Source organism: Parus major, chromosome 20 (genome assembly GCF_001522545.3).
Source record: "Parus major isolate Abel chromosome 20, Parus_major1.1, whole genome shotgun sequence".
In the NCBI taxonomy this organism is placed as follows: domain Eukaryota; kingdom Metazoa; phylum Chordata; class Aves; order Passeriformes; family Paridae; genus Parus; species Parus major.
In genome coordinates this window covers 7122626-7146971 of record NC_031788.1, presented here as the reverse complement: position 1 = coordinate 7146971, position 24346 = coordinate 7122626, and the positions used below count along the sequence as shown (strand labels likewise).

The 24346-nt window shown below is 55.9% G+C and overlaps 1 protein-coding gene and 1 long non-coding RNA gene across 2 annotated transcripts in view; one reads left to right on the top strand and one right to left on the bottom strand.

The window, feature by feature from the left end:
• Positions 1-13886, bottom strand: part of NOL4L (nucleolar protein 4 like) — a 58700-nt gene extending 44814 nt beyond the window's left edge. The window contains exon 1 of the mRNA XM_015647816.3: positions 13548-13886. Within this exon, the coding sequence (XP_015503302.1) occupies positions 13548-13856 (309 nt within the window). The 5' untranslated portion in view covers positions 13857-13886. The remainder of the gene's footprint in view (positions 1-13547) is intronic.
• Positions 13887-15101: 1215 nt separating this feature from the next.
• Positions 15102-22573, top strand: LOC107213080. The gene is made up of 3 exons (XR_001524635.2): positions 15102-21221; positions 21441-21631; positions 22329-22573. It is a non-coding gene; the product is annotated as an uncharacterized LOC107213080 (long non-coding RNA).
• Positions 22574-24346: the final 1773 nt, after the last annotated feature.

The window sequence follows — 24346 nt, the reverse complement described above, 5'->3', positions numbered from 1 at the left end:
CTCCCACAGCCCTGTCAGGCTCCCACACGGACCAGCCATGGCTCCCACAGCCCTGTCAGGCTCCCACACGGACCTGCCCTGGCTCCCACAGTCCTGCCATGGCTCCCATAGCTCTGCCATGCTCCCACACAGCCCTGCCATTGCTCCTACACAGCCCGGTCCTGCTTTGGAGCCTGGCAGCAGCACCCACGCATCTCCATGACCGGCCTCCTCCACCCACCCAGCTCCCTCCACTCCCAGCAGCCGCCTGTGTCTCCATCAGCCCTTGTGGCCATTCCTTAGCAGCCCGGCCTGGGTGTGAAAACTGCCATAATGGGAGATTTTCACAGCCAAACTGCAGCACTGATGAGCTGGTCCTGTCCTCTGTGGGACAGCAGATCTATGGCCAGCAGCTGCCACCTGATCCAGTCCCGCAGTGACCTCCACCCCAAGCCCAGGTGAGCTGCCACCACCCCAGCGAAACCAGACTCCCAACCCAGGCAGCTCCAGGGAGGCCAAGGAATGACAGCAGGCTTCGTGCACTGGACTTCTCAACCCTGCAAGCCCTTCCCAATTTGGACTTGGGTTTGAGAGATCTGGGAGCATTTAACCTGAGCTTTCCAAAGCCTGCATGATCCCAGCTCCTCTTCAGACTGACTGGGGCAGACACTGCCAGAGGAACTGGAAGCTGCCCATTCTGGGTTCAGCAGCACAGAGAGTCTTGGTTCTGCCCTTGCACTGGCTGGCAGGGCAGTATCTGCCTTCTCCAGTGGGACTGGCAGTTCTCCTGGGGCCCAGGAAGCTACCCCACTCCATGGCTCTGCAGGGAAGCATCCTTTTTCCAAGGGGGTTATTATGCTGGAGGGCCATCAGACTGGGACTGCTGGAGCAGGAGTGGGATGGGAGGGAGTGCCGACTGCTTCCCCATCTGCTGTGCTCAACAGCAGATAAAACACTGCCCTGGCCCTCGCGCGAGGGGCTGATACCAGCCAAATTCAGCTTCCTGTGAGTCAAAAGCCGCTTCCTGCCAGCAGAGCCCTGTCTGATAATGGCTGTGTTCTGCTCTCTGCCCGGGAGCAGACCCCATGCCCTCGCCTCTCCTTGCACTTCCCACATGAAAGCGTTCCCTTATGTATCTCCCAACCACAGCATCTCCCCGCCCCAGTACAGAGTTGCACGTTAAACTCTAATTTCCTGCTGCTGGCTGGAAGGGCCACTGTCACACTCATCCCTGGGACAGCCGAGCTGAATGTTTGGGGCCAGCCGTATCGAGCTGTCCCTCAAGGTCACCTCCCTTGTACACACAGACAGGCCACGTTGCTAGCTCTGCCTGTGCTCCAGCTGCTGCTGGCTGTGGGACACAGCCACTGTCCCCAGCCACATCAGGATCAGAGTTCATCTGTCCCACGGTGCAGTCACCCTATGGCATGACCGTGGGTTCCCCAGCCTACACCAGCAGCAGTACCATTCCTGTGGCACTCACCCATCCCTCACCCTTTCTTCCAGCCCTGGGTGGTTCCTTCTGCTGCACAAAAAAAGATCCCTTTTTTGAGATGACCAAAAGTGGGGTTTGGGTTTTATCTGAGCACTCTGCTGCTCTTTCCTCTTAGAAATGTGTTTCTAATTTTCAACAAGTTGTATTTTGTTCTAAGGGGATTTTTGGTCTTATGACAAAAATACTCAGCTGGACCAGGGAGTGGATGTGCACAGGACAAAGCAATTAGGACCTATTTGGATCAGAAACTGCGACATACAGGATGGGATGTAATCCTGCCGTGACGCCAGAGACTTCCCATCAAGTGCTCCAGAGGTCATAGAAACATGGAATGGTTTGGATTAGAAGAGACCTTAAAAGCCATCTAGTTCCAATCCCTCTGCCATGGGCAGTGACACCTTCCACTAGACAAGATTTCTCCAAGTCCCATCCAACCTGGCCTTGAGCACTTCCAGGGATGGGGCAGCCACTTTCTCTGGGCAGCCTGTTCTGGTATCTTGCCACCCTCACAGGGAAGAATTTCCTCTGAACACCACGATTCCTCAGGTCCACCCCCCTGGACACTCCATGGCTCAAGTCCATCCCCCTGGACAGCCCATGGCTTAGGCCACCACCAGCACCCAACACACAGCCCACTTCTTCAACTACTCCTCCTGCACAGGCTTCAGCACCAAAACAGACGTTTTATTTCAATATGGACTCTTACAACTTTTGATCAAGAAACTGTTCTTGGTACTTCTCATCTCTGGGAAGTCAGCCCTTGATTGGCTTCTATATTTAGACTTCTCCAGGGCTTTAGGAAGTTCACTCCTCATGGTATTTAGGTGTAGGATGAAAGCAGCTTTTGCGGGGGATATGTTAAACCACAGCAGGCTCCCTCTGCTAATGCTGCGAGGAGAAAGAGGAGCTACATTCCTCGAACTTCCCTCTTCCTCTTGCCCCTCATGCCACGGGCACAGTGTGTGCCTTAGAAATAGGCACCAGGGAGACACTGGGCTGAAAACAGTATCAGCTGTATTGCTCATAATAAAAGAACCCACAAGAAGATGATGGGAAATGCTCTGACTGACAGATTTTGCTCTTTTTTCTCCTGGAAGTATTTTGCTAGGAAATATTTCTGATCATTTCTGGTTGAAAAATGGGAGAAAAGCAGTTCCTAAAATGCTGATGATGCTTCCCTGTGCTGAGCATTTTTTGTTGTGTCTTGTTGCACCAAGCAAAGACTAAGCCCCATCCTGCACTTAGAGCTTCAGATCCACTCACTGCAGTGAAAACAGCCCCAGCCCTCCTGAGCAGCTGAGCATCCCACTGGCCCAAGAGGGCTCATTCTCCTGGGGAAACTGAGGCACAAGAAGAAATAATTTTCCCGACACTCTGAGCTGACTCAGGCCAAGACTGGGGGCATTCACATTGTTTCTCTACCCAGAACTGTACACAATACTTTTTTTTTTTCCCAAAGTAAATACTTCCTCATGAGGGGAGCTGGGTGCTTTATTTTTAGCCAGCAAACACAGCTGAGGTGTGTGTCTTTCACAGGGCACAGGCACCTCTTCAGAGCAAGCCGCTCTTTCAGCCGCCGCAGCTGAGCCACAGGGATGGGTTCAGGCCTTTGCTCTGACCTCGGCTTATTCCTCTCCTGGCTCCCAGGCCTGGGAATGAAAACAGAGCGGCCTGGGAGGGGCAAGCCTGGAAATGGCAGCCCTGCCTCCAGCTGTGGAGAGGGCCAAGGTGCAGGTGGCAGGGGGAGGTTGGTGTGCTCAGGGTCTGGTGGGTGGCTGGGGATGGGGCTGCCATCCATCCCGGGGCTGCCTGAAGGACAGAGGAGAAGCCCAGCAGGAAGAGATTCTTGCTCAGATGCCTGCTCAGAGGCTCCTTGGATGTCTGCTCTGCCCGGGAGGCAGAGGACATTTTGCACGGCGCAAGAGAGCAGAGCTGCCTCCCTGCCAGCACCAGGCTGTGCGCTGGCGGGGAAGCTGCAGGAGCAGCTGGATCTGGCAGGCAGAGGCGGTCGCAGTGCTCCCCAATAAATTTGACCCTGCACCTGCTGGGCAGGAGCGAGAGGGAGCTGGCTCTCTCAGGGATAACAAAATACTGGGTGCCGTTGGGCAGCCTGTGCTGCTGTTGGAGCACTGTTTCACTTGGGTTTGGTGAGAAAGGTTCCTGCAGCCTCATGAATGGAGCACCTGACTGACCTTCCTGGGAAATTTCTCCCTGGGGCAGTGGACTTCCCACTCCCTGTCAGGTGGTGAGCATCACCCTCCTCTCTGAGGTGTGCAGGACCTGTGAGGGAGAAGTGCCATGCTGTGGGTGCCAACACGGAAGAGATCATGAGCATTATTATCTGGGGATTATTATAACGTTGCAGTATTTCTTACTATTCTGAAATAGGCAGGGTTTACACAGAGGAACTGTGGATGCTCTGTTGCTGCAAGTGCTCAAAGTCAGGTTGGACAGGGCTTGGAGCAACCTGGTCTAGTGGAAGGTGTCTCTACCCATGGCAGGAGGTTGGAACAAGATGATCTTTAAGGTCCATTCCCACCCAAACCCTTCTAGGATTATATGATTCTAAAACTTGAGTTTGGTGGGGTTTTTAAAAATATATCTGCAAAGGTGGACAGTGATGTCTTAATGTTATTTTGGATCTTGGTTTAGGTGATTTGGGGGAGAATGCTATTGGAATGGAAAAAAAAGGGGGGTAAAATGGTGATAAACTACATTTACAATCAGAAGAGTTTTTATACTCCATAGTATCCTGAAAAAAGTATAAAACTAGAAATCTAAATAATATTGATAATATGTATCTGTAACACAAACTCAGAACATGTCTAGAGGTGGCTCTTCCTTGAAGTAACTTATCACTGTGAGCAATTTCCCCAGTACCAAGCACTAATCTAATAAAAATCACGACCAAAGCAAAATCCTTTGAGTCAGAGGGTGGCCAAGGCACTGTAACAAGTGACGAGATGACCTGTCACAGCAAGGTGACTCCTCTCTGCCTAGGAATAGACCCAGCAGTATCAGGGCAGCCAGGTGACATTGTCACACCTACAGTGAAAATGTGGTGATGTCAAAATGAAACTGAGGAGGAGCAGCAGCAGTTCAGCTCCTCAGTGGTAAGAAAAATTATGTAAAAATCAGTTACAAATGATGCTACAGTGAATCAAGGTCAGGCAGGGCTGAGAGGCTGAGCCCTGGATGTGTGGCATCCCGGTGCCAGCTCCCTGTGCCCTGGCAGTTCCCAGTATGTGGGCCACTGTCGGAGACTCCCACAGGAACAGCGTGATGTGCCTCTGGGGAAATGCTGACAAGCTCAGCGGATGTTGGAGGGGGGTACAAGGCCTCCACACCCTCCCCTTCCAAACCAACCTCCTCTCCAGGTCAGGGCACGGCAGGGATTGAGCTGCACCGCACCACAGTGGCTTCAGTACAGCCTGGCCCTGACACACCAAAGCCTGGAAACACTGATTGCCACAGCCAAGCACCACCACGTCTGCTTCCCGTGAGCCCACGCTGGGTTCAAGAAAGGGGGACATTATAGTACCACAAGGGTCGTGCTGGACTTCATCACACGCTTTCCCAGCATGGGAACCCAGGAAAACAGATGTCCACTGCCCTCAGTGAGAGCAGGCACTTGTGTTTACGCTGGGCTCACTCATATTTATCCTGGGCTCTGGCTCTGCAAGGTTGGAGGGTCCTATACAGGGAGTCAGGGCAGGGGCCACAGGGGACAGACACAGATGGAAGTCTGGTTTTCTCCCTTTGCATTCAGGTAAACCCTCCCCACTCTGTATTCTGATGTGTCTCTGTCATAACCACTCTTGGTGAACCCCAACCCTTCCAAAAGATAAACCTGGACTTGTAGATGAGCCCAGGAATGATTCCCCACTAACCTGGGATGTCCAAGTGGATTTTTTTTAAGCTTTTACATTTGGGGGGAGTAGAAGTCAAGCACGGTCTTAAACATTTTGTTGTGGTAATCCATCTGTGGAGATCCCTCTCCCAGGTGTGACACTTCATCCCATCACATCTGATCTCAGTGCCACATCACTGCAGGCTGGACATGTGGAGTGGCCTCACATCTGGCTCTCCCTGGTCTTTTGTGTGTCTGTGTCTCCAAACAGGGATGCTTTTGGGAGCAGAGGAAAGGAGGGGCAAAGCAAGCGGGGCAGGGAAAGCAGACAATTAATACAACCTGCCCTCTGTGTGAGGAATAAATTGGCAGCTGACAGGTTATAATCTGTGCAAGCAGGATCTTCACAGGAGAGGTGAAGGCTCCATTGGGGGCCAATTGGATGGTTAATTAGGAGGACAAAGCAGAGGATTCATGAAAATGTTTATGAAAGAGTGCTTGGCAAGGGAGCCCCTGAGAAACGCACACCAGAGAGGAGCTGTTTTGGGCTGGGAGAGGAAACACGAGGGTGAAACAGCAGAACGAGCGCTGAGAGGGAAAACAGCCATGCAAATGTGGCGAGAGGACGGGGATTCCCAGGTGCCCTGCGGAGGAGTTCAGGGGAGGACCCGAGGACACCTAATTTTCTAGAAATACACGGGCTGTGTCCTCCCTCTCCCTGCTCCCTCCGCCGTCCCCACCCTGGTGCGGTGGGGAGCGGGCTCTGGGTGCCGGCAGGCACCGCTGCCGCAGCCAATCGGCGCCCGCTGGCCGGGCAGAGAAGGGCACGAGGAAAGCAATTAAACCGGAGCTTTGATTGGGCTCACAGATGACTGCTTGTGCTAGAAATGCCTGAGCTTCTTTAAGCGCCTCGGCGGTGGCTGGAGCCGGCCTGATCCCCCATCCCCTCCTCGGCGCGTCGCTGCTGCGGCAGCGGGAGCGTGACTGATGCTCTCTGTCCCACACACGGCTCCGAGAGCTCAGAGGTAGGAACCAGTTGCTAAGAGACAGGACTGTACTTTCCAGCCCACATCCAGACCTTTGTCACCAGCTCAAGGGCTTTCTGCCGGATCCAAACGCCCGGCGCAGGTGAGCGGGAGCAGGCAGGCCTCCTCCCAGCTCTGGGAGCCCCACAGGCGTTCAAACTGAGCATGGAAATGACAGAGCCAAAAGCATCCCCAGGGGACCAGCTTCCCTGGACTGGCTGCTTGTCCCAGTGCTGTGAGACTGCAAACTGGAACACCGTGCAGCACCTGGGAACCAGTGTGGGAGGTACCTGCAGCACCGACGTCCAGAAGGTTTTGGATGTCACCACAGTGTGGATGAGTGGATGACTCGGTATTTGAAATGAGATCTCCTTCCAATGCAAGCCAGGAGAGGAATCCCAAACTTTCGTCGCCTTTTTTTGGGGGGGTTCCTGGTGAGTTTGGATAAAAGCAATCTACTACCAACTGGAAAGCCTGAACTTGAGCCTCAGAGACTGAGTGACCCCATCTTTTCCAGAGCACTCCCTCCCTCTTGGTGAGGAGCAAATCCATCAGAGCCTTTGCCTGTCTGTTGGAATGGAAATACATCCTCTGGGGCTGCCAAGCCAAAGCAGACCAAGGACAGAGAGAAAGCACTCACACAGCATTGTCTTGCTGGCTGTCACTCTGTGAAGGACCCTGCACTGTGCCAGGAAGACACAACCAGCCTTCACTCCACTTCCAGAGGCTGCTGCCTTAACCTCAGACATGGACACTGTTACCCAAACCTCTGCTCTGCTCTCTGCTCTCACACACTGCACAGACTGTCTGCAGTTATTTCTCCTCAAATAAATTGCTATTCTTTGGCACCAGCCATAAAAGTGGAAGTCAGTAGCTTTCCAACAAAGACAATGATTTTGGCCAACAGGTACCTGCCCTTGCTACAATCAGCTAATTAAACCAGACACTAAAGCTCAGGGGTAGCTCTGGCCCATTCTCAATGTGATTCTTTAGAGGTGGGCACAGCTGATATGAGATCATGGAAAGCTAATTAATAATTTGCACTAAAGAAAGCAATATTAATATGCATCCCTCTGTCGTGGCAACACCAGAGCATCCATGCTGGCCAGGCCAGGTAGATGGACACTCCACCAAAGCTCCTTCACACCCCTGGGCTGGGGTGCCTGGGCTTTCCCTGACATTTGCTTGTCCACAGTTAAGTTCATAGACTGCTCATGTCAAGCCTAACATAATGATAAAACTAAAACTGAACCAGTTGTATCAGAAGGAGATTATTGCTGAGAATGGTCCTGAGAAAGTTCCCACTGAAAGGACTGTGGCTGCCTCTCTGGGCTCTGCTGCAGAATTTAGTCAGTGACTGAATTCCCCTTTCTGCCCGTGGTCAGAGCAAGCCCCTCTGAGCAATGACCCACGAGGAGAGCTGAGAACAGCCATGTACTGTCCTTACAGCCAGTCCTCATTAACCAGGCCCTGAGTGCTTGGACCATCTTCCTGTGCAAAGGTGGGACATAACCTGGAGTGTGGGAACAACGGCCCCTTGTCAGACCTGGGGTTCTTTCCATTTCAGTCTCATTGACCAAGGCCTGGCAGAGCTGTGCTTTGGTTGTTTGGTTTTGGACCTTCTTCAGAGTGACATCCTTTGAGAATTACAAATATGAAAACAGTTGTAGGTGAAAGAGATAACTTTCAGATAAATGTTATCTAAAAACCACTTCTCCTCTCAGATCAGCAATGCCATACCTGTTTCTGGAATCATGCAGGATGTGCAGTGTAGATGGCAGAGAGTTATTTTTTTCAGAAACTGTTTGGTCAGACATGTATTGGGAACTGGAACCTTTGCTGATGCAGCTCCAGGTCTCACAAGTGCTGGTGACTGAAGCCAGCACCCAAGGATGAGGGTGGCTGGGATGGTGGGACCTCTGGGGTTGGGACATGGTACTAACAACCACACTGGGACTGCCTTTAATCAGGCTTGTAGGCTTGGCAGAAATTAAGCAAGGACTGAATGAGATGCTGGTTTCCCCCTTATCCTTAGAAGTGGCTTCAGCGGGCTGTCCTGAAAGGGTGGGAGTGAGCAGGGAGTGGACTTTGCTGCCAGATCTCCTGCTCCCAGCAGTGAGGAACTTCATTCTGCCAGTCTGCATAACTGCAGATCATCAGAGCTCTTTAAATTCACCTTGCTAAGGCTTTAGCTACTGCCTGGTGAGCCTAAGCCAGCTCCTGGACCCAGGAGATTGGGTGTCACTGCTCTCTGTGACTCTTATGAAAGCAGCTTCAGATGTAAAATCTGTGACTGATGTTGTGCAAACTTGGATCCGAATCTGGAGAGGATGCTAATGTGGGAGATTTTCTTTAGATGGGGTTGAATGGGACTATGCACCCAGGTCAGAACTGTTCCAGTCTCCTAAGGACACATATAAATGTAAACCTGCCATCAGTTCCACTCCTTGGAAAAGCCGGTGCTGCCCCGTGTGCTCAGGGTGGGATCTCTCCACAGGTGAAAGCTCTGCATGCTCTAAGTAAGGCTGGTGCAATGGGAGTAATAGACAATTTCTCAGATAATACCCTCAGGCCCATCTGCCTTGTCTAAGGCTCTTCTGAATGGTCTTGATTTATTTTTTTTTATCACTTGAAGTCCCCAGAAAGTCTGAGTGGTTATTCACACCATGAAAACCTTCTGTTGACTGATGTTCTTAGAGGTTATAGATGTGCAGCTTTTTGGGGCACTGAATATGGGCATTGAAGGGTACTTGTATCAGGAAAAATGTAGCCTCTATTAGCTGTTGGAGCAGCATCTTTCTGACATGCCCGGCTCCTCAGCTCCGGCATTCTGCCACTGAGCTGTGCTGTCCCACGGCCTGGCACCGCAGCTTGCACAGCACAACACTCCCTGTCTCTGGAGCTAAAATGAGTTTAAGGATAGGCTGTGCTGTGAGATTTATCCACTGTCCCATGGGATAGTTTTCCTGCTGTCCATGAAAGCCTCCATCCATTCTGCATTTTGGACTCACCAATTACATTTCCAGCACTCCCCCCACCCCAGCTTCGTTCCTTGGGTGAATTTCACCAGGTACAATCGTGAAATAATTTTGAACATCTGGTGCCAGGGGAGCCAGCACAGGTGAGCTGTACCTGTACAACAGCAGCAACCCACTGGAGCAATGCCCTCATCCTGTTAGCGATGCCTACAGAGCCCCAGAGCCTCATGTCAGCGCTGCGGGGGACGGGGAGAGAGCAGCAAAGCAGAATCAAACGTGGGCAGTGCTGCAGAGCCTGCCTGGTCCCCACGGCTCTGCACAGCCCCCGAAGGGCCGGGCTGACGCCAGGCTTCCCCGGCTCATCCCGCAGCCCCCCAGCCTGCATCACGGCCTGCCAGCACGAATCTGTCCTGGCCGCCACGCCGGAGTTGTGACAAGCTCCCACCACACACGGCCAAGTACAGCATCGATTTAGAGAGCAGCTAACGCCCGAGCCGAAGTCTGAGGAGAACCCTCCCCTGCACACCCGCTGCTCCGGCCACAGCCATCTGCTCTGCCGGTTGTCACCGAGCACTGTCCATTTCCCTGCACTGTGGCTCCATCTCACTCCACGTTTGTCTGGGAAAGACTGTCTAAATGATGCTAAACGCTTAGGACAAGAGGGACATGAGATTATAATGAACTGCATCTTAGCACCTTGTCACGGACAAATTCTCCCACAGTTCTTAGCAAAGCTGGGGAGAAGGATGAGTGCTGCCCATCCAGTGCCAGGGTGTGCAGCCCATCGATAACGAGGGGGTTCACATCTTAGAGTGTGTCAGCCATAGGAAAGAAGGGCAGATCTGAGCACTTTGGGCTGTATCCATTGTCTGTGCTGCAGCAGCACACAAAGATATTCTGCTTCTTCAGTACAGCCTAAATGTATTTTTTTCCAACACCCTGACCTAAAGGATGCAGAGTCCAGCCCGTGTGTGAATAGGGCTGTCAGGCAACAATGTCCTACACCGCTAAACCGCCTGTGTTTATCTGCGTAGGGCTTTTTCAATTGTATGTGTTAAATGTCCAGCATCTTTGGGACGTTCATCTGGGAAAAAGAAATGTGAACAGTCTCTGTGCCAGACATCCGTCCGCACTGCTGTTCCTATTCCCAGTGCATTCTTTGAGAAGACCACCATCTGCTCTGACCACCACCTAAGGCAGATGCCCCCTTCTCAGTGCACAGTCCCTGCTCTCAAGCCACCCAAATCTGATTAGGCCTGTTCTGATGAGAGGCCTGGAGGAGGGCAAGGGAAAGTTACTCCGGAGAGAAAATAATAACCACATGTTAATTAATTTTTCACTACAGATGAGCAGAAAATACACAAGCCAGCTCAGGGTGCATAAGCCAAAAGGAACAGCTCTACTGGCTTGCTGGGGGGGTGGGTGGTGGTGATTATTTTGGGGGTTTGGGATTATCATTATTATTATTTTCCAGAGGAGGAGTGGCCCCAGCCCTGTTAGGGAAAGGAAATCTTATCCCCACTGCTGCCCTCTACACGCTCTTTACCACCTCTTTTCCAGCTTTCCTCCAGGTCCCTTGGATTTCCTGTGGCATCCTGCAGTGAGAACAGAGCGGGATGCACCCCCTGCCACCCCCTCACTGCACCCGGGGTGGGGGCTCTGCCTGTCCCTGCAGCAGGGGACATCCCCAGAACGGTGCTCACCCAGCAGATGTGCTCGGGGAAGGGCGAGCGGACAGGACGAGCGGGATCAGATTGCTGAGGAGCACAGCCAGGGGAAAGCAACCAAAACACTGCTCCAGAAGTATTTGGGAAAAGCAGCTGAACAGACTTTAAACCAGAATCCAGGCATTACTGTCCAGCAAAAGCCCCATATCAGCTTCATGAATTATTTGACTGCATGCCTGAAAGGCAAGGAAAGCAAGGAAATATACCCCCAAACCCAGCCCTAATCACCAAGAATGTGGAGAGCACTGAATTACAAGGAGCTGAAGAAAATCTTTGAAAAGTTATCTCTAAATTTGAGAGCCACTTCAGGCAAAACCAAATTCCCAACTGCATCCATCTGAAATGGTCCATGGGATTCCTGGTGGAGAGTGGCACAGTGGGGCCAGGAGGCCAGGACCAAAGGAGCAGGAGGCAACAACTTCTACAAACCCCACTCCAGAAGGTTTTGGGGACTGTGATGACTGGCCTCCCTTTGCAGTGGCTCTGCAAAGTGCTCCCAGTCCTAACATCTGGCCGGCATCTAGGCACTAGGAAATGAGCTGTATTGCCCCTTGGAAAATTCGGTTGTCCCCTAGGATATCTCTGCTTGTGTTTGTTGGTTTAGGGGAGCCTGGGTGTAACGCCTGTCTGTAGCCTGCAGGGACTCTGCCAGAGAAGATGCGGGGGCCTAGGCATGCTCCTCGCTGAAACTTCATCTGTGCGGAGGCCCTTTGGGAATATGCGGGCTTGTGCCGGCCTGGTTGAGCTGCTGACCCTCGGGACTCCCTCCCGGACAAAGGGGAGGGGGTGTCTAGCAAGCAGCGGGGTCGAGGGAGTCTGGCTCGGCCTCTCTGGGGTACCATGACTCTGCAGCATTTGGAAGATCTGGGATAGAGTCGCTGACTGGATGGAGAGGACCCGGGAGGGAGTGCTGGATCTCTGGAAGGGGGTACAGCTCCTAATCCGCCCTCCTCAGGGGCTCCTGGCACAGGGGGAGTGATAGAGGAGGGCTGCTAAGAGGTCTTAAAAAAAAAAAAAAAATCGCAAAGAATTTTTTTGGGGCATGGCATGGGGGAGGGGGGCAGAGAGGGGAGAAAGAAAGGAGCCTCTGAGCACCACGAAGGGAGAGGGAGAAATAATGACCCTTCCCCCTCCCCCCAATAATCAGGCGGACCAGATGGGAGGTAAATAGTGCGTTTAGAAGCATTTGCCACAGATGGGCTGCCCTCAATGGAAGCATCCTCCAGCCACATCAATGCTGGAGTCTGTGTGCACAGAAAACACTGCACCCTTCAGAGCAGCGGCAGCAGCAGCAGCAGCGGGAGAGGCGGGGAGGGACGGGGAAAAAAATCCCTGCCAGAGCCCTCCGGTGCCCGCGGTCCCGGCGGGGCGGAGAGGGGCTCAGAGGATGGCGGGGGGCGCGGGGCCGGGGCCGGGGCAGCCCCGCCGGGCGCTCCCTGCGCGGGGCCGGGGCCGCCAAAGTTGCGCGTTTCCCCCCGCGCCGGGGAGCGGGACACGCTCGGGACGGGAACAATGGGGCGGCGGGGCAGCCCCGGGCGGCGGCGGGAGGAGGGAGGGAGGCGGCGGCCGGTGCCCTGCTCCCCGGCCCGGCCGGGCGCCGAACAATGAGGCTCCGGCGGGGGAGTTCCCGGGACAGCGGCCCGCGAGCGGGCGGGGGAGGCTGCCCTAATCCGGGCTCTGCCGCTGCCCGCACCCCCCGGGGCACCGGCTGCGGCGGCCGCGCCGGGCGGGCAGCGCCGCGGGACGCCGGGGCCGGGCTCAGCGCGGCGGACGGGCTCGCCCCGCTCCGCTCCTCTCCTCTCCGCTCCGCTCGGCACGGCGGCGGGGCGGGCAGGGCGCGGCGGCGGCGCGGGGGGGCGGGGGGTGCCGGCGCCCCCTCCCCGCCGCCCGCTGCCCTTGACTGCAGCCCTGTCCCCGGCCGTGGGGCGGATGGGAAATGCCGGGCGAACGTGATCGGACAGGGCGGGGGGGCGGCGGGGCCCGCACCGGGCGGCGGCGCGGCTCCCCCGCGGGGGCAGGTGCACGGCGGCGGGCGCGGGGCACCGCCGCCCCCCCACCTCCCCCGCGCCGGCAGCGCCCGGGGAAGGCGGCAGCACCGGATGGGACGGGGACGGGGATGGGGATCGGGGGGGGCGGCGGAAGGTGCGAGGCTCCGGGCGGGCGCCTCTCTCCATCCGCATCCCGGGCGGGTCGGGGCGGCGGGGGCGCGGCGGCTGCCCCGGGAACGGCGGGGGCTGCGGGAGCGGCCGGGCCCCGCGTCGCGCCCCGCATGGGGCATGCGCGCTCCCGGCGGCCGGCGGGGCTGGGCCGCCCGGTGCTGACGGGACAGGGCCGGCGCGGCGGTGGAGGGGACCGGGGCCCCGGGGGTGCCCGCCCCCACCCCGGGCAATTCCCCCCCGCCCTCCCCGCCCGCACCCCCGGGGAGGACAAACAGACACGGACAGGCAGGCAGACAGACAGACACAGAGCCCCCGGGGCACGGAGCGCACTAACCGTTCCCGTTTTCACCGGCACATATACCACCACTTGACCCATCTTCGTCGCCTCCCTGGTGCCGTTTCCCAGGCGGAAGCCCTTGGACCGGACCCAGAACTGGAACTTGCCTTTCTCCCCCCCGCCGGAGCCGCCGCCGGAGCCGGTTCCCCCCTGCAGCACCTCGGCGATGCGCTGGTACTTGCTCCGGGTCACCGTCTTGGTTTTGGCCGAGTCCCCGTAGGTGCGCAGGCACCAGTCCCGGAACTGCCGCCCCAGCTCGCTGTCCCCGGGGCGGCTCCCCCGCAGCAGTAACGGCGGCTTCGGCATCGCCCGACCGGCGGCGGCGGCGGTAACGGCGGCGGTAGCAGCAGCAGCGGCGGCGCCCGGCCCCGCGCCCTGTCCCGGAGCGGGCGGAGGGACAGCGGCGCTCCCGGGACGGGCTGCGGGGGCGACGGGCGGGATGGAGCGGGGAGCAGGAGGCGCAGGAGGGGTGGCGGCCGCTGTAACGGGGAGTGGGGGGGAGCACCGGGGCTCGGACAGCGACCGGAGGGAGGCACCGGCGGCGCCAGCAGCAGCAGCAGCCGCTCCTGTCACAGGATCACAGGCGGCTCCGGCTCGTCCCCCTCCCTCCCTCCCTCCGCCCGCCCGCCCGCCCGCCCGTCCCTGCCTCCTCCGCCCCCCTCCGGCCGCCTCCTCCTCTCAGCGGGATCCCACCTGTTAGAGCGGCCTCGCCACCACCGACGGGTCGTCCCCCCCCCACTTCAACCCCCGGCCCCGGGGCAGCTGCTCCCCCACGCCCCGGCTCCGGTGGGATGCGCTCCCCTGGCTGGGCCGCCTCTTCCCCCCCCCCGCCGCTTCCCCGCTCCCCGGCCATACGGTCCCGTACGGCCGGGGAGCGGGATAGCGGAGCGGGGGGGCGAGCGGCCGAGGCGGGGTAGGGGGTGTCGGTGGGCGCGGGTCCCGGTGCCGGTCCCAGACAAAGGGCCGGCGGGGCGCGGGCGCACGTGTGCGGCGGGACGGGCCGGCGGGGGCGGAGGCGGGCACCTGCCGAGCCGCCGCAGAGCCGGGGAGGAGCTGCGGGGGCAGCGAGAGCGGCGGTGGGAAGGTGAAGAGGGGGGGTCCGCCACCCGCCGCGAGGACCGGGATCGCCCCGCAGCGCCCTCGGTTGACCGGAGCGGCTGCGGCTTGTCCCGCCGGACCGGGAGAGCCGCACCCCGCCCCAAGCCCGGCCCCGGGGCAGCCGCGGTCCTGCCGGCCCCTGGAGCGGGAGACAAAGGCCGGACCCCGGCCCCGGTGCCTCGCTCCTCTCCCCCGCCCTTCGCATCCGCCTCGCGCCCCGCAGCCGCGGCTGTCCCGCGGCGGGACCGAGCGCCGCCACTGCGGGGAGAGCGGGGGGGTCGGGACACGGTCCCGCTGCTCCGGCCCCGAGGGGGCGGAGGCGAGGGCGGCCACGGCGGGCCCCGGGGGGGTGAGATGGGGCGGCCCGTCCCGGCCGGCGGCTGCGGCTCGGGCTCTGCCCGGCGCTCACACGCATGTGCCGAGATGCTGGTGGTGCCACACGTGTGCTCGCGGTCTGTCCATCGCTGTCACATGTGTGCTCCGTGCCCGCCCGGCCGTGCCACGCGTGTGCTCCTGGTCTGCCCATCAATGCCACACATATGCTCCCGGTCTGTTTATTGGAACCACGCATGTGCTGCTTGTCCATCAGTGCCATACGTGTGCTCCTGGTCTGTCCATCAGTGCCACATGCATGTTCCATGACCTCTCAGCAGTGTCACGTGTGTGCTCTTCTTCTGTCTGTTGGTGTCATATGTGTCCCCTGTCCATCAATGCCACATTTGTGCTTCTGGTCTGTCCATTAGTGCCACGTGCATGCTCCACACTCACCCAACAGTGCCATGTTTCTGCTTCTAGTCTGTCTGTCCATGCCACCACACGTTCCTTGTCTGCCCATACCTGCCACACATATCCCAGACTGTCCCTGAGTGCCACACGTGTGTTTCGTCTGTCCATCTGTCCCATACTTGTGCTCCCTGACCATCAGTGACCTGCATGCTCCCAGTCTGTCCATCACTGCCATATGTGTGTTTTCTGTCTGTCCTTCACTGCCATACATGTGGTCCTAGTCTGCCCATTGGTGCCATTTGTGTGTTCCATGTCCACCTGGCAGTGCCATTCATGTGCTCCTGCTCTGTCCACCAGTGCCACATGTACTTCATGCCCACCCAGCAGGTGCCACACACTTGCTCCATCCCCAGTCAGGGCACAGTAGTGGTCCATCTGAGGGCTGCCTGCTTGGCCGGCAGTAGTACAGCTGGCATGAGGATGTAGGAGGAGGAACTGCGGGACTGTTGGAACCTGGAAGAGGAATTTGATGTGTCAGGGAGTTCTCTCAGGCCGGTGCTGTAGGTGCTGGGTGTGGCATCGGAGCAGCCAGGGCACAGCCAGCAGCTGTGCCACGTGCGAAGGCTGGAGTCAGGGGAAGGTGAGGGCACTTGATGGCTGAAGGGCAATTTACTTCACTGTCTCTTGCTCTGTGCCAGTCACATGGTGCCAATCCAAAAGATCTTGAGGTGAGAATGGAATGCTGCAGGAGCTGAGCCATGGGTTAGCCATGCCAGAGGAGGTATGGTGAAACCAGGGATTGTCCAGGACACTGGAGCATTGCCATTGCTCATGGCAATATGCCACAGTAGATCATGTTGACTGTGCCTATCCCACTGAATATCTGGACAACTCTCAAAAAATTCTCAGTGTCACTATCCAGGTTGCTCTGGGCCCAACATGACACCATTGTAGAGGGACTTGGGCAGCTCAGAGGGTCTTCCCCACTGTGAATTTTCATTCCCAGGCACATTGTGCAGGATGCCTACAGGAACTCGCTGGTGCGCTGCAGTGTTTCTGATGACCACTACAAACAGGATGGACATCCTCTGAAGCCTCAGCCAGGCAGGGAAGCATGGCTTTTTCCAGGGATGGCTGTGAGGAGCCGTGAGTGGATGGAAATGGATGAAAAGGATGTTCTGGAGAATTTGTGTTCAGTGGGTGACTTTCTCGCAATGAATTTGTGGATAAAGTCAGGCTCAGCTCTCAGCCTGCTCCAGTCCCTGGGCATACACTTGTCCCAAACAGAGCAGTGACTGGCTGAGCTGTTGTTCAGAGCTGGCTGGCACAGGGGAGCCTGTGGGGGATCCTATGAGAACTTGGTGAATCAGCATTGTGAGAGATGTGGGGACCATTGGATATTCAGGAGAGGCAGGATAAATCCCGTTTCTGGAGTCCAGCCACTTTGCAGGAAATGTTGAGCAAGGAAGGGAGTAAAAGAACATTTTGCTTCTGCTAAGGAGTTGATCTACCCAGCAGTGATGCTGCATTTTTCACCATGATCAGACTTCCTCACTGAGGTCACCACTGAATTCCCCACCTTGCAGCTGAGCTGCTGAGGAGCTGGTACAGAGGGAACGTCCTCTTGTAGCACCATAGGCAGGGGCAAAAATCTTCTCCTACCTCAGCTCAACCATTGGAAGGTTTGGGATCCACTTATAAAGCAATGCAGAGTGTCCCTCTCTGGTGAGCATGGACACGAGTTTCCCCAGTTTGTGGATGCAAGGCCAGTCACACCAAGAGCTGATGTTCTCTGAGTGAGGATTTGGGGCAGACCATTCACACCTGGCTTGAAGCTTCAGATCAATGTTTTAGGTCAAGTCCAGCATGGATTCAATGAGGGTTTAACTTGCACTGCAAGAGCAAACTCCTGCCACTCCAGATTAGAATGCATGATGTTGAGGCACTCTTGTCCTTAATAGCAGGGGAAAAAGAAAGTGGAATTGTTTGGTGGCACTGGACCTTCAGCTGTTGGTTCAGCCTGTTGGGTACTGGGTGTATTCAGCACAAAGTCTCTGCGGATGGCTTTGTTACAGACAAACATGTGGTGACTCCAGGTCCATTGCTATTTATACTGTATTAAAAAAAGGTTGGATTTGGGTTTTATCTGAGCATTCTGCTGCTCTATTCTCTTTAGGTGCCTTCTAATTTCTTACAAGTTTTGTTCTTCTGTTTTGTTCTAAAGAAATCGTTGGTCTTCTGACAAAAATACTTAGCTGGACCAGGGGCTGGACATGCACAGGGCAAAGCAGTTGGGACCTACTGAGGTCTGATACAAGATGGGAAGAAATCCTGCCAGAGACATCCCATCAAATACTCTAGAGATCATAGAAACATGGAATGGTTTGGGTTGGAAAGGGACCTTAAAAACCCTCTAGTTCCAATCCCTCTGCCGTGGGCAGGGGTACTAGACCAGGTTGCTCCAAGCCCTGTGCAACCTGGCCTTGAACACCTGGACTTGTTGGTCAGCATCTAGACTCGAGTAGAGGCAAAACTGGAACTATTTACAGGGTGCCCCTGAGAGTTGCTGTGTGGGATCAGAGCCAGGCAGAGAAGTGTGCACAACAGCACCCAACACATCCTTAGACATCATTTAGTGCCAAGTCACACAAAGAGAACTCAAGAGTTAATAACCATCCCTTCTGCTGGCATCCAGGAGTGCTTCCTTGGGGAGCGACACTGAATATTGAGGTGCTTTTGGGATCACTACAGATGAAGTTTGGCTCTTACAGTCACAGCTGGACAGTCAGTGGTACCTGGGTGTCTCTACAGTCAGTGTGAGACAATGAGCACCCACAGAAACCATTCATCCCCATCCTCTGAACACTCCCCGTGGAGTGAGATGAATTTTTCAATGGAACTGCCTTATTCTTCCCATCAAACACGAAGGGAGTGTCTCTGTCTCCATCTGAGATGTTCACCCGTCCAAGGTTGGGTGGGAAAACTGTGATCCATGGAGAGACCTGTGATCCACCAATTGGGTAACTGTGATCCACCAGAAGGATGGAAAAAAGGAATGATCCCAGTTGTCTTGGGAGAGTCATTTCAAGGGAGGCACAGAAAAGTATGAGGGCTCTGGTGACACTTTGGGCTGCCACCTGCTTCTGGTGAGCCCACACGGAGAATTTAGCCTGAGACTAGGGCAGAGAGGGTTTGCTGGATTGTTCAGGAGAGTGTCTTACAGAGATGACTCAGCTCCCTGATCTCTGAGAAATGGATGCTGAGAGAAGACACATTTGTGGAAAACCTGGGAGGGACATGGGCTAAACCCTGGCACTACCTTAGGAAGGGATGAGTAAGAATGAACAGACCATGAATATCCCTGTGTCTGAAATGAGGAGATGCTGACCAAACATTGGAGCCATCAGGGTCTACAGGAGTGACCTCAGAGAAGTATTGGGAAGAGAGCCTGGTGGCTGCAGAAAAGAGCTTGCTCAGGTTCTGGGTGACATGGCCCAGTGTGGTCTCCTCTCACAGTGGGCACTGGGCACCGGAGTCTCTTCCCCAAAGTGAGAAATCAGATTTAATTCTCCTGTAGCTTTTGCTAACACTGAGCCTAACCAAGAGGTTTTCCCAAGTAGAATTATTCTTGACTTTAATCAAAACCCAATTTAGATCCAGGTCAGATAATAAGTCAAAGCAGTTCAGGGAAGTCAGCAAGGGGTGTGGATTCCTTCTGGAGCCTCTTGGATTGCTGTCCATATCACAGCACCAAACATCATTTGGTCAGGCTTCTGCTTGGGAGAGGCCTGGGAATAAGAGAAGCAGAGCAGCCGGAGTCACAAATTGAGAGGGGATTTGTGGAAATAATAGACATTTTTCCCACCTTCTTATTCTGTCTCCAGCGTGTCTTCAGCAGGCTGGGAATCAAACCACGTGGCCACTGGATTGATGTGCTTGGGGGAAGAGCCACAGAAGGAGTGGGGTAGCCTGGCGCCGTGGGGAAGAACCGAAATACCCAGCAGCTGCCAGAGCTGTGTGGGAGCCCGGGCAGGAACAGCCAGGGAACTGCAGAGCAGGGCTGAGCTCCATTCCCAGAGCTGCGTGGGGAAGGCTGATGGCACCTGCCCACATCCTCTGTGACTGCACATGATGCCATGTCTCCCTCAGTTTCAAGACCAGCAAATTCACCCTTCCCTGCTTTTTCTCCTCAGGAGGAAGAAGGGGGAAAAAAAGAAACAACCGGGAGACCACAGATTTTCAGGCTAGGCTGTGCTAAGGCGGCACAAGCTGTCAGCAGGCGCACTGGGAGCAGCCAGGAGAAGCCGGGAGGAGCTGGGGTGCCCTCGGCAAGCTGGAGATCTCATTGTCTGCGTGGCAGAGGACAAGAGGGAAGGAATATGAACCAAAAATAGTCTTACAGTTTAAGAAGTAAGACTGTTCCTGTGACCTCTCACAGTTGTGTTGGGTTAACAGTTGGACTCGATGAGCTTAGAGGTCTTTTCCATCCTTTGCAGTTCTGTGGTTCCTTGATTCTCTGATTCTGTGCCAGGGGGTCTCTCTTTCTCCACCTGTCCAGAGCAGGTCTTCTCCATTTTTCCAGGTGTGATCTGTTACTTCAGGCACATTGCTCAGGCTGTTCTATTCAGCCCCTTTGCCCTCTGAAATCCTCACCATGGGTACACTCCAGCAGCATCTGCAGCTGCAAACGTCTTGATGGGACTTTCCAGTGAGCCTGCTCTGAAGTCAGGGCCATTGCTCTGCTTTCTGAGGAATCCCTGCTGCTTCTGCAGGGCTCCTGGGCACAGCTGGCACGGGAGGGGAAAGCTGGGGTGGACAACTCTGATCCTTCCAGAAGCCCCCTCCATGGGGGTCTAGCCTTTACCTTACAAAATTTAAATGCCAGTGCTGGAAGGAATTCCTGGCAGGTGGAGAAGACAAACACCTTGTGCCTGGGGAGTGCTGCCTGCTCAGCAGGCCCCAGGAAAAGCTGGGTTTACATTTTTGGTGTGTTGGGGGACACAAAGGCCTCTGTGTTGATATTTCTGGGTGAGATTTAATGGACTCAGGCTGAATCCTGGGAACTTATAAAGCAGCAGGATAAAGAAATGCCAGCTATTCCTCAGTCTGGCTGCGTCCCACCTCCAAATACTTTAAAGACTTTGATCCAGTTGTTAACTCAGAAGTGGACACTGGTCCATGTGGCTCATCCATCCCCTCCTGTCTAGCTGGGTGCCCAGCAGGGTCTGTGCTGAGGGCACTGTGTGGCTGCTGATGGCAGAACTGCTTGTGACTGTCCCTGAGCAAGTTCCTGGTGCCATCCATCCCTCTCCAAAGCCTGGTTACCAGCAGAGCTGAAAAGTCTTACCTGCAGCATCACCCCCAGGACATGCTGAGCTTCAGCCAGGCTACTTCCATGTGGAACAGGAGACAGCAGAGCCCTCCCAGTGCCATACCCCATCCCATGGGAGGCTGCTCATTCTCATCCAACTTTCTGTGTCACACAGTGGCCAAGGCAGCACTGTGGCAATTTCTCCTGGATTAATCTGGGGACTGTGTGATTGGGTTTTTGCTTGATTTCCTCAGGGATGTCCCACGTGTGGGATGGTCCCAGGATAAAGTGGATTCTGTGCCATCCTAGGGCTGAACGGGTTAATTTTTGTGCTTCCCTCCCCAGCTCGCTGCGGACTCTGGCTGGGACAGAACATCTGTCTGTTGCTATGGCTGCAGTACACTTGAAGGGGATGACTGGATAATTATTGCAAACATCCATCCTGCCTGGTGTGCTCCCGGACCCTCCCTGCCCCAGCCAGGGCAGCGGCCGGTGCTTGGGCCCAACTTCACTCTCAGGGACCCTGCCGAGGAATGGTGAGTTGGCATCACCTTTTCATTTGCATAATTAATGTGGCCGAGGCTGCAGGGCTCCTGGGAAATCCGACGCAGAGCAGCAGAGATGAAATGGCACGGAGGGCTCCAGCCTTCTCGAGGCTCGTTAGAGCTCGGCTCTTTGCTGACGCCCCACTTTGGAGCTACCGGGGACTCGTTCTTCCATTGCCGTTAATTTATCACCCTCTTCTAACCGAACAGATTGCTCTGGGCTGATCCTGCCGTGCCTCCTCCAGGCACAGGATCCCACCTGGCTGCTGCTGAGCAGGACCTTGCCAACTCAGCACAAACCAGGCTGTAGACCCCCGTGATTGTCACACCGTCAGGGACTTTGGAAGCAGCAAGGTCCTGGGTCACAGCATGGACCCAAGGCTTTCCCTGGTTCTCCCTAGGTAGGCTGCTGCTGGCACTGTGTTCCCTGCCTGCACGCCCTGCCCGTGTTCCCCTGCATGTGCTCCCTGCCTGGGCTTCCTTCCTGCTCTCCCTGCCTGTGCTGCTGCTGCCTGCAGCTCAGTGACTTTCAGCTGGGTTCAGCTGTGGCTGCTGCCCACCCTGCAGCAGCTGGGCACTGTCCTGTGTGCATGGCTGTGGTGCCAGAGCTGGATCCCCAGCCTCCAGCAGAGCCTGCTGCCAGTTGCTGCCTGGTGATCCAGGCAGGATCCCTGGCCGCTGGTGGAGCCCATTGCCAGTCAGTATCTGGTGATCCACCTGGGATCCCTGGCCTCGCCTTGCAGCCACATGTGCTGGAACGTGGCATGGCCTAACCCCACGTCTCCCAGTAAATCCTTCCTCTGCTCCTAGGAGTCAGCCTGTCCCTAAATACCCATGTCCCCTTTGTTCCTGGGGTTGCTGCTGTTCTTTTGCCTGCTGGCATTTAACCCTGCCCAAGATCTCACCCTGGGGTTGTTCAAAAATCCAGGTCTTGCTCTGTGGATTGTCCCTGTTTCAGCAAGTCTCACCTCTGAATTAACAGAGCAAAAGATAATGCAGAGGTTCCCCTTCTGAGCGACCACTGCTCTTCTGTTTTACTGAGAACTTCAATGCAGCCATTGTACATTTTTTTCTGTTTATCAACATGTGGTGGGTAAGAAGCACAAGTGGAGCTGGGACCAGGATGAGGGCAGACCTCCACAGCCACTGGTGAGCAAACAGCACCACAGCTGGGACCCTCTGCCATGTTCGCTTTCACTCTGCAGGGATCCAGGTAGGCTGTGCAGGACAAGACTGCCTCTTTTTCTCATTACCTATAACATCATCAATAAATAATACTATTTTCACACAGTGCTTTGGATCTGCAGAGCAGTTGTCTAGCACTCATTGGTGTGGAGCATTCCCAGAGGCTCCATGGGTAGGGTAGGGAAGATGGAGCCAGGTCATGGGAGTGTAGATAGGTAAGGATGGAGCCAGGTCATGAGACACTCCATCAGGCAATGCTGCCTCTTCAAAGCAGGAAGGAGGATGGCACAGAAATGGAAAGATCTGTGGGCTACTCCTGGGTCCTGTCTGATCCTTATCATCCCAACATTTTTGTGTATGATTCAACAAAGTCTTTTGCTTGCACAACTTACTTGATTCTCATCTCTGTGACTCAGGTGCAAATGATCTGCTCACATTTGCAGTGAGAGAGTTGAGCCCTGTGGCTACAAAACCTCAAAAACAAAAGAGATCCTCACTTTGATTCAACCTGGAGGACAGAGCCAGGTTCTTCCCTTTTAGAGGCCCTTGCTCAGGGAATGGGGTGAATGAGGGTGGCAGGTGGGTAGGTGCTACATGAGCTCTGTGACATGGCTCCCAGGCACGGACGAGGCTGGCATCTGCTTGCCACACATGCAGGAGGTCTGTTAGAGTGTGAAGGGCTCCTGGAGTCCCCCTCTTCCCCCAGGAGCTCATCATATCCTGCCCCCGAGGAAGCTCTGGGATCTGCTGTCCTGAGTCAGGCCTTGGGCAGCCAGGGCAGGCTGGGCTCTCAGAGGGATGTGCTCTGCTCCACAGAGCAGGCTGCAGGGAATTGCAGGCGCTCAGCACCTCGGAAAGCCCTGCCATAGGGTGCCCAAGTCCCCTGGGAGGTCCCTCACTGTGGAGTGCCTGTGCTTGGAGGTGACTCGCCTGAAAACACGCAGGGGATCCAGGAGCTGCAGGGCTGTGGGAGGATCCAGGCAGGAGGATTGCTGTGACAGGCAGAAAGATGGTGCCACTTTCTTCTTGCATTGGGGTATCTGTGGCAGCCTGGAGCAGGTGGGAGGCTTCTCCTCCAGCCCCTGGGCTGCAGGGGCTTTAGGGGACAAGCTGTCTGTGGTGCCCACTCCTGCCTGTAATTCTCAGGGAGACGTAGCAGGGTGCCCTGTCCCGTGGCAGGGTGCAGGGCATTATCTCCTGACAACAGTGTCAGTCCAGGGATGACACCTGTGTCCCTGGGCCAGCTCTTAGAGGAAAGTGCTCTCGGGGACAGCTCTGGTTTCTGTGCTCCCCCAGGACTGCAGGCAGAGCCATGGCTGAAATGCAGAGCTGTGCCTGGCAGCGGGGCAGTGGCTGCGGGAGGGAGGAGGAGGAGTGGGCACAGGGCTCCCTCAAGGACAGCCCTGGCTTGAAGCTGGCGATGGGGACTGGTGTGGGGATGGAGGCTTGCCACCTCCCCTACCTCCTGGGCTTGGCCCCATTTCCAACGTGTCTTGGCACCATATGGCGCTTGCTTTATTTGTTCTGCTGCGACTTGGGAAGGAGGGCAGTGTTTCATTGTCTGGCAGAGGAGGTGGGACGCAGGCACAGGAATATGCCCGTGTCCCGTGGGATCACTGCCTGAGCCAGGCGCTCCGCATCTCGTCCGAGCTGCAGGTCGGTGTCCTCATCCTTCCAACAGAGGGGTTTCCCCGGAGAGTCTCTGCCGGAGATTCACCCACCCACGTGGCGTCGGAGCTGAAACAGCACCGCGTGTGCGGGCGCGTCCCGGTGCGGAGCACGACCGACCCGCCACGGGACTCTGCCTGTAGGAGGAAAACGTGGCAGCGCTGCTCCTGACTCATTGCACAGGCAGCGATCCTGCGACAGCGATGCCGGGCTTGCCCAGCACCAAAAAGTGACAGCATGCTCCACCCACCCCGGCTGCGGGA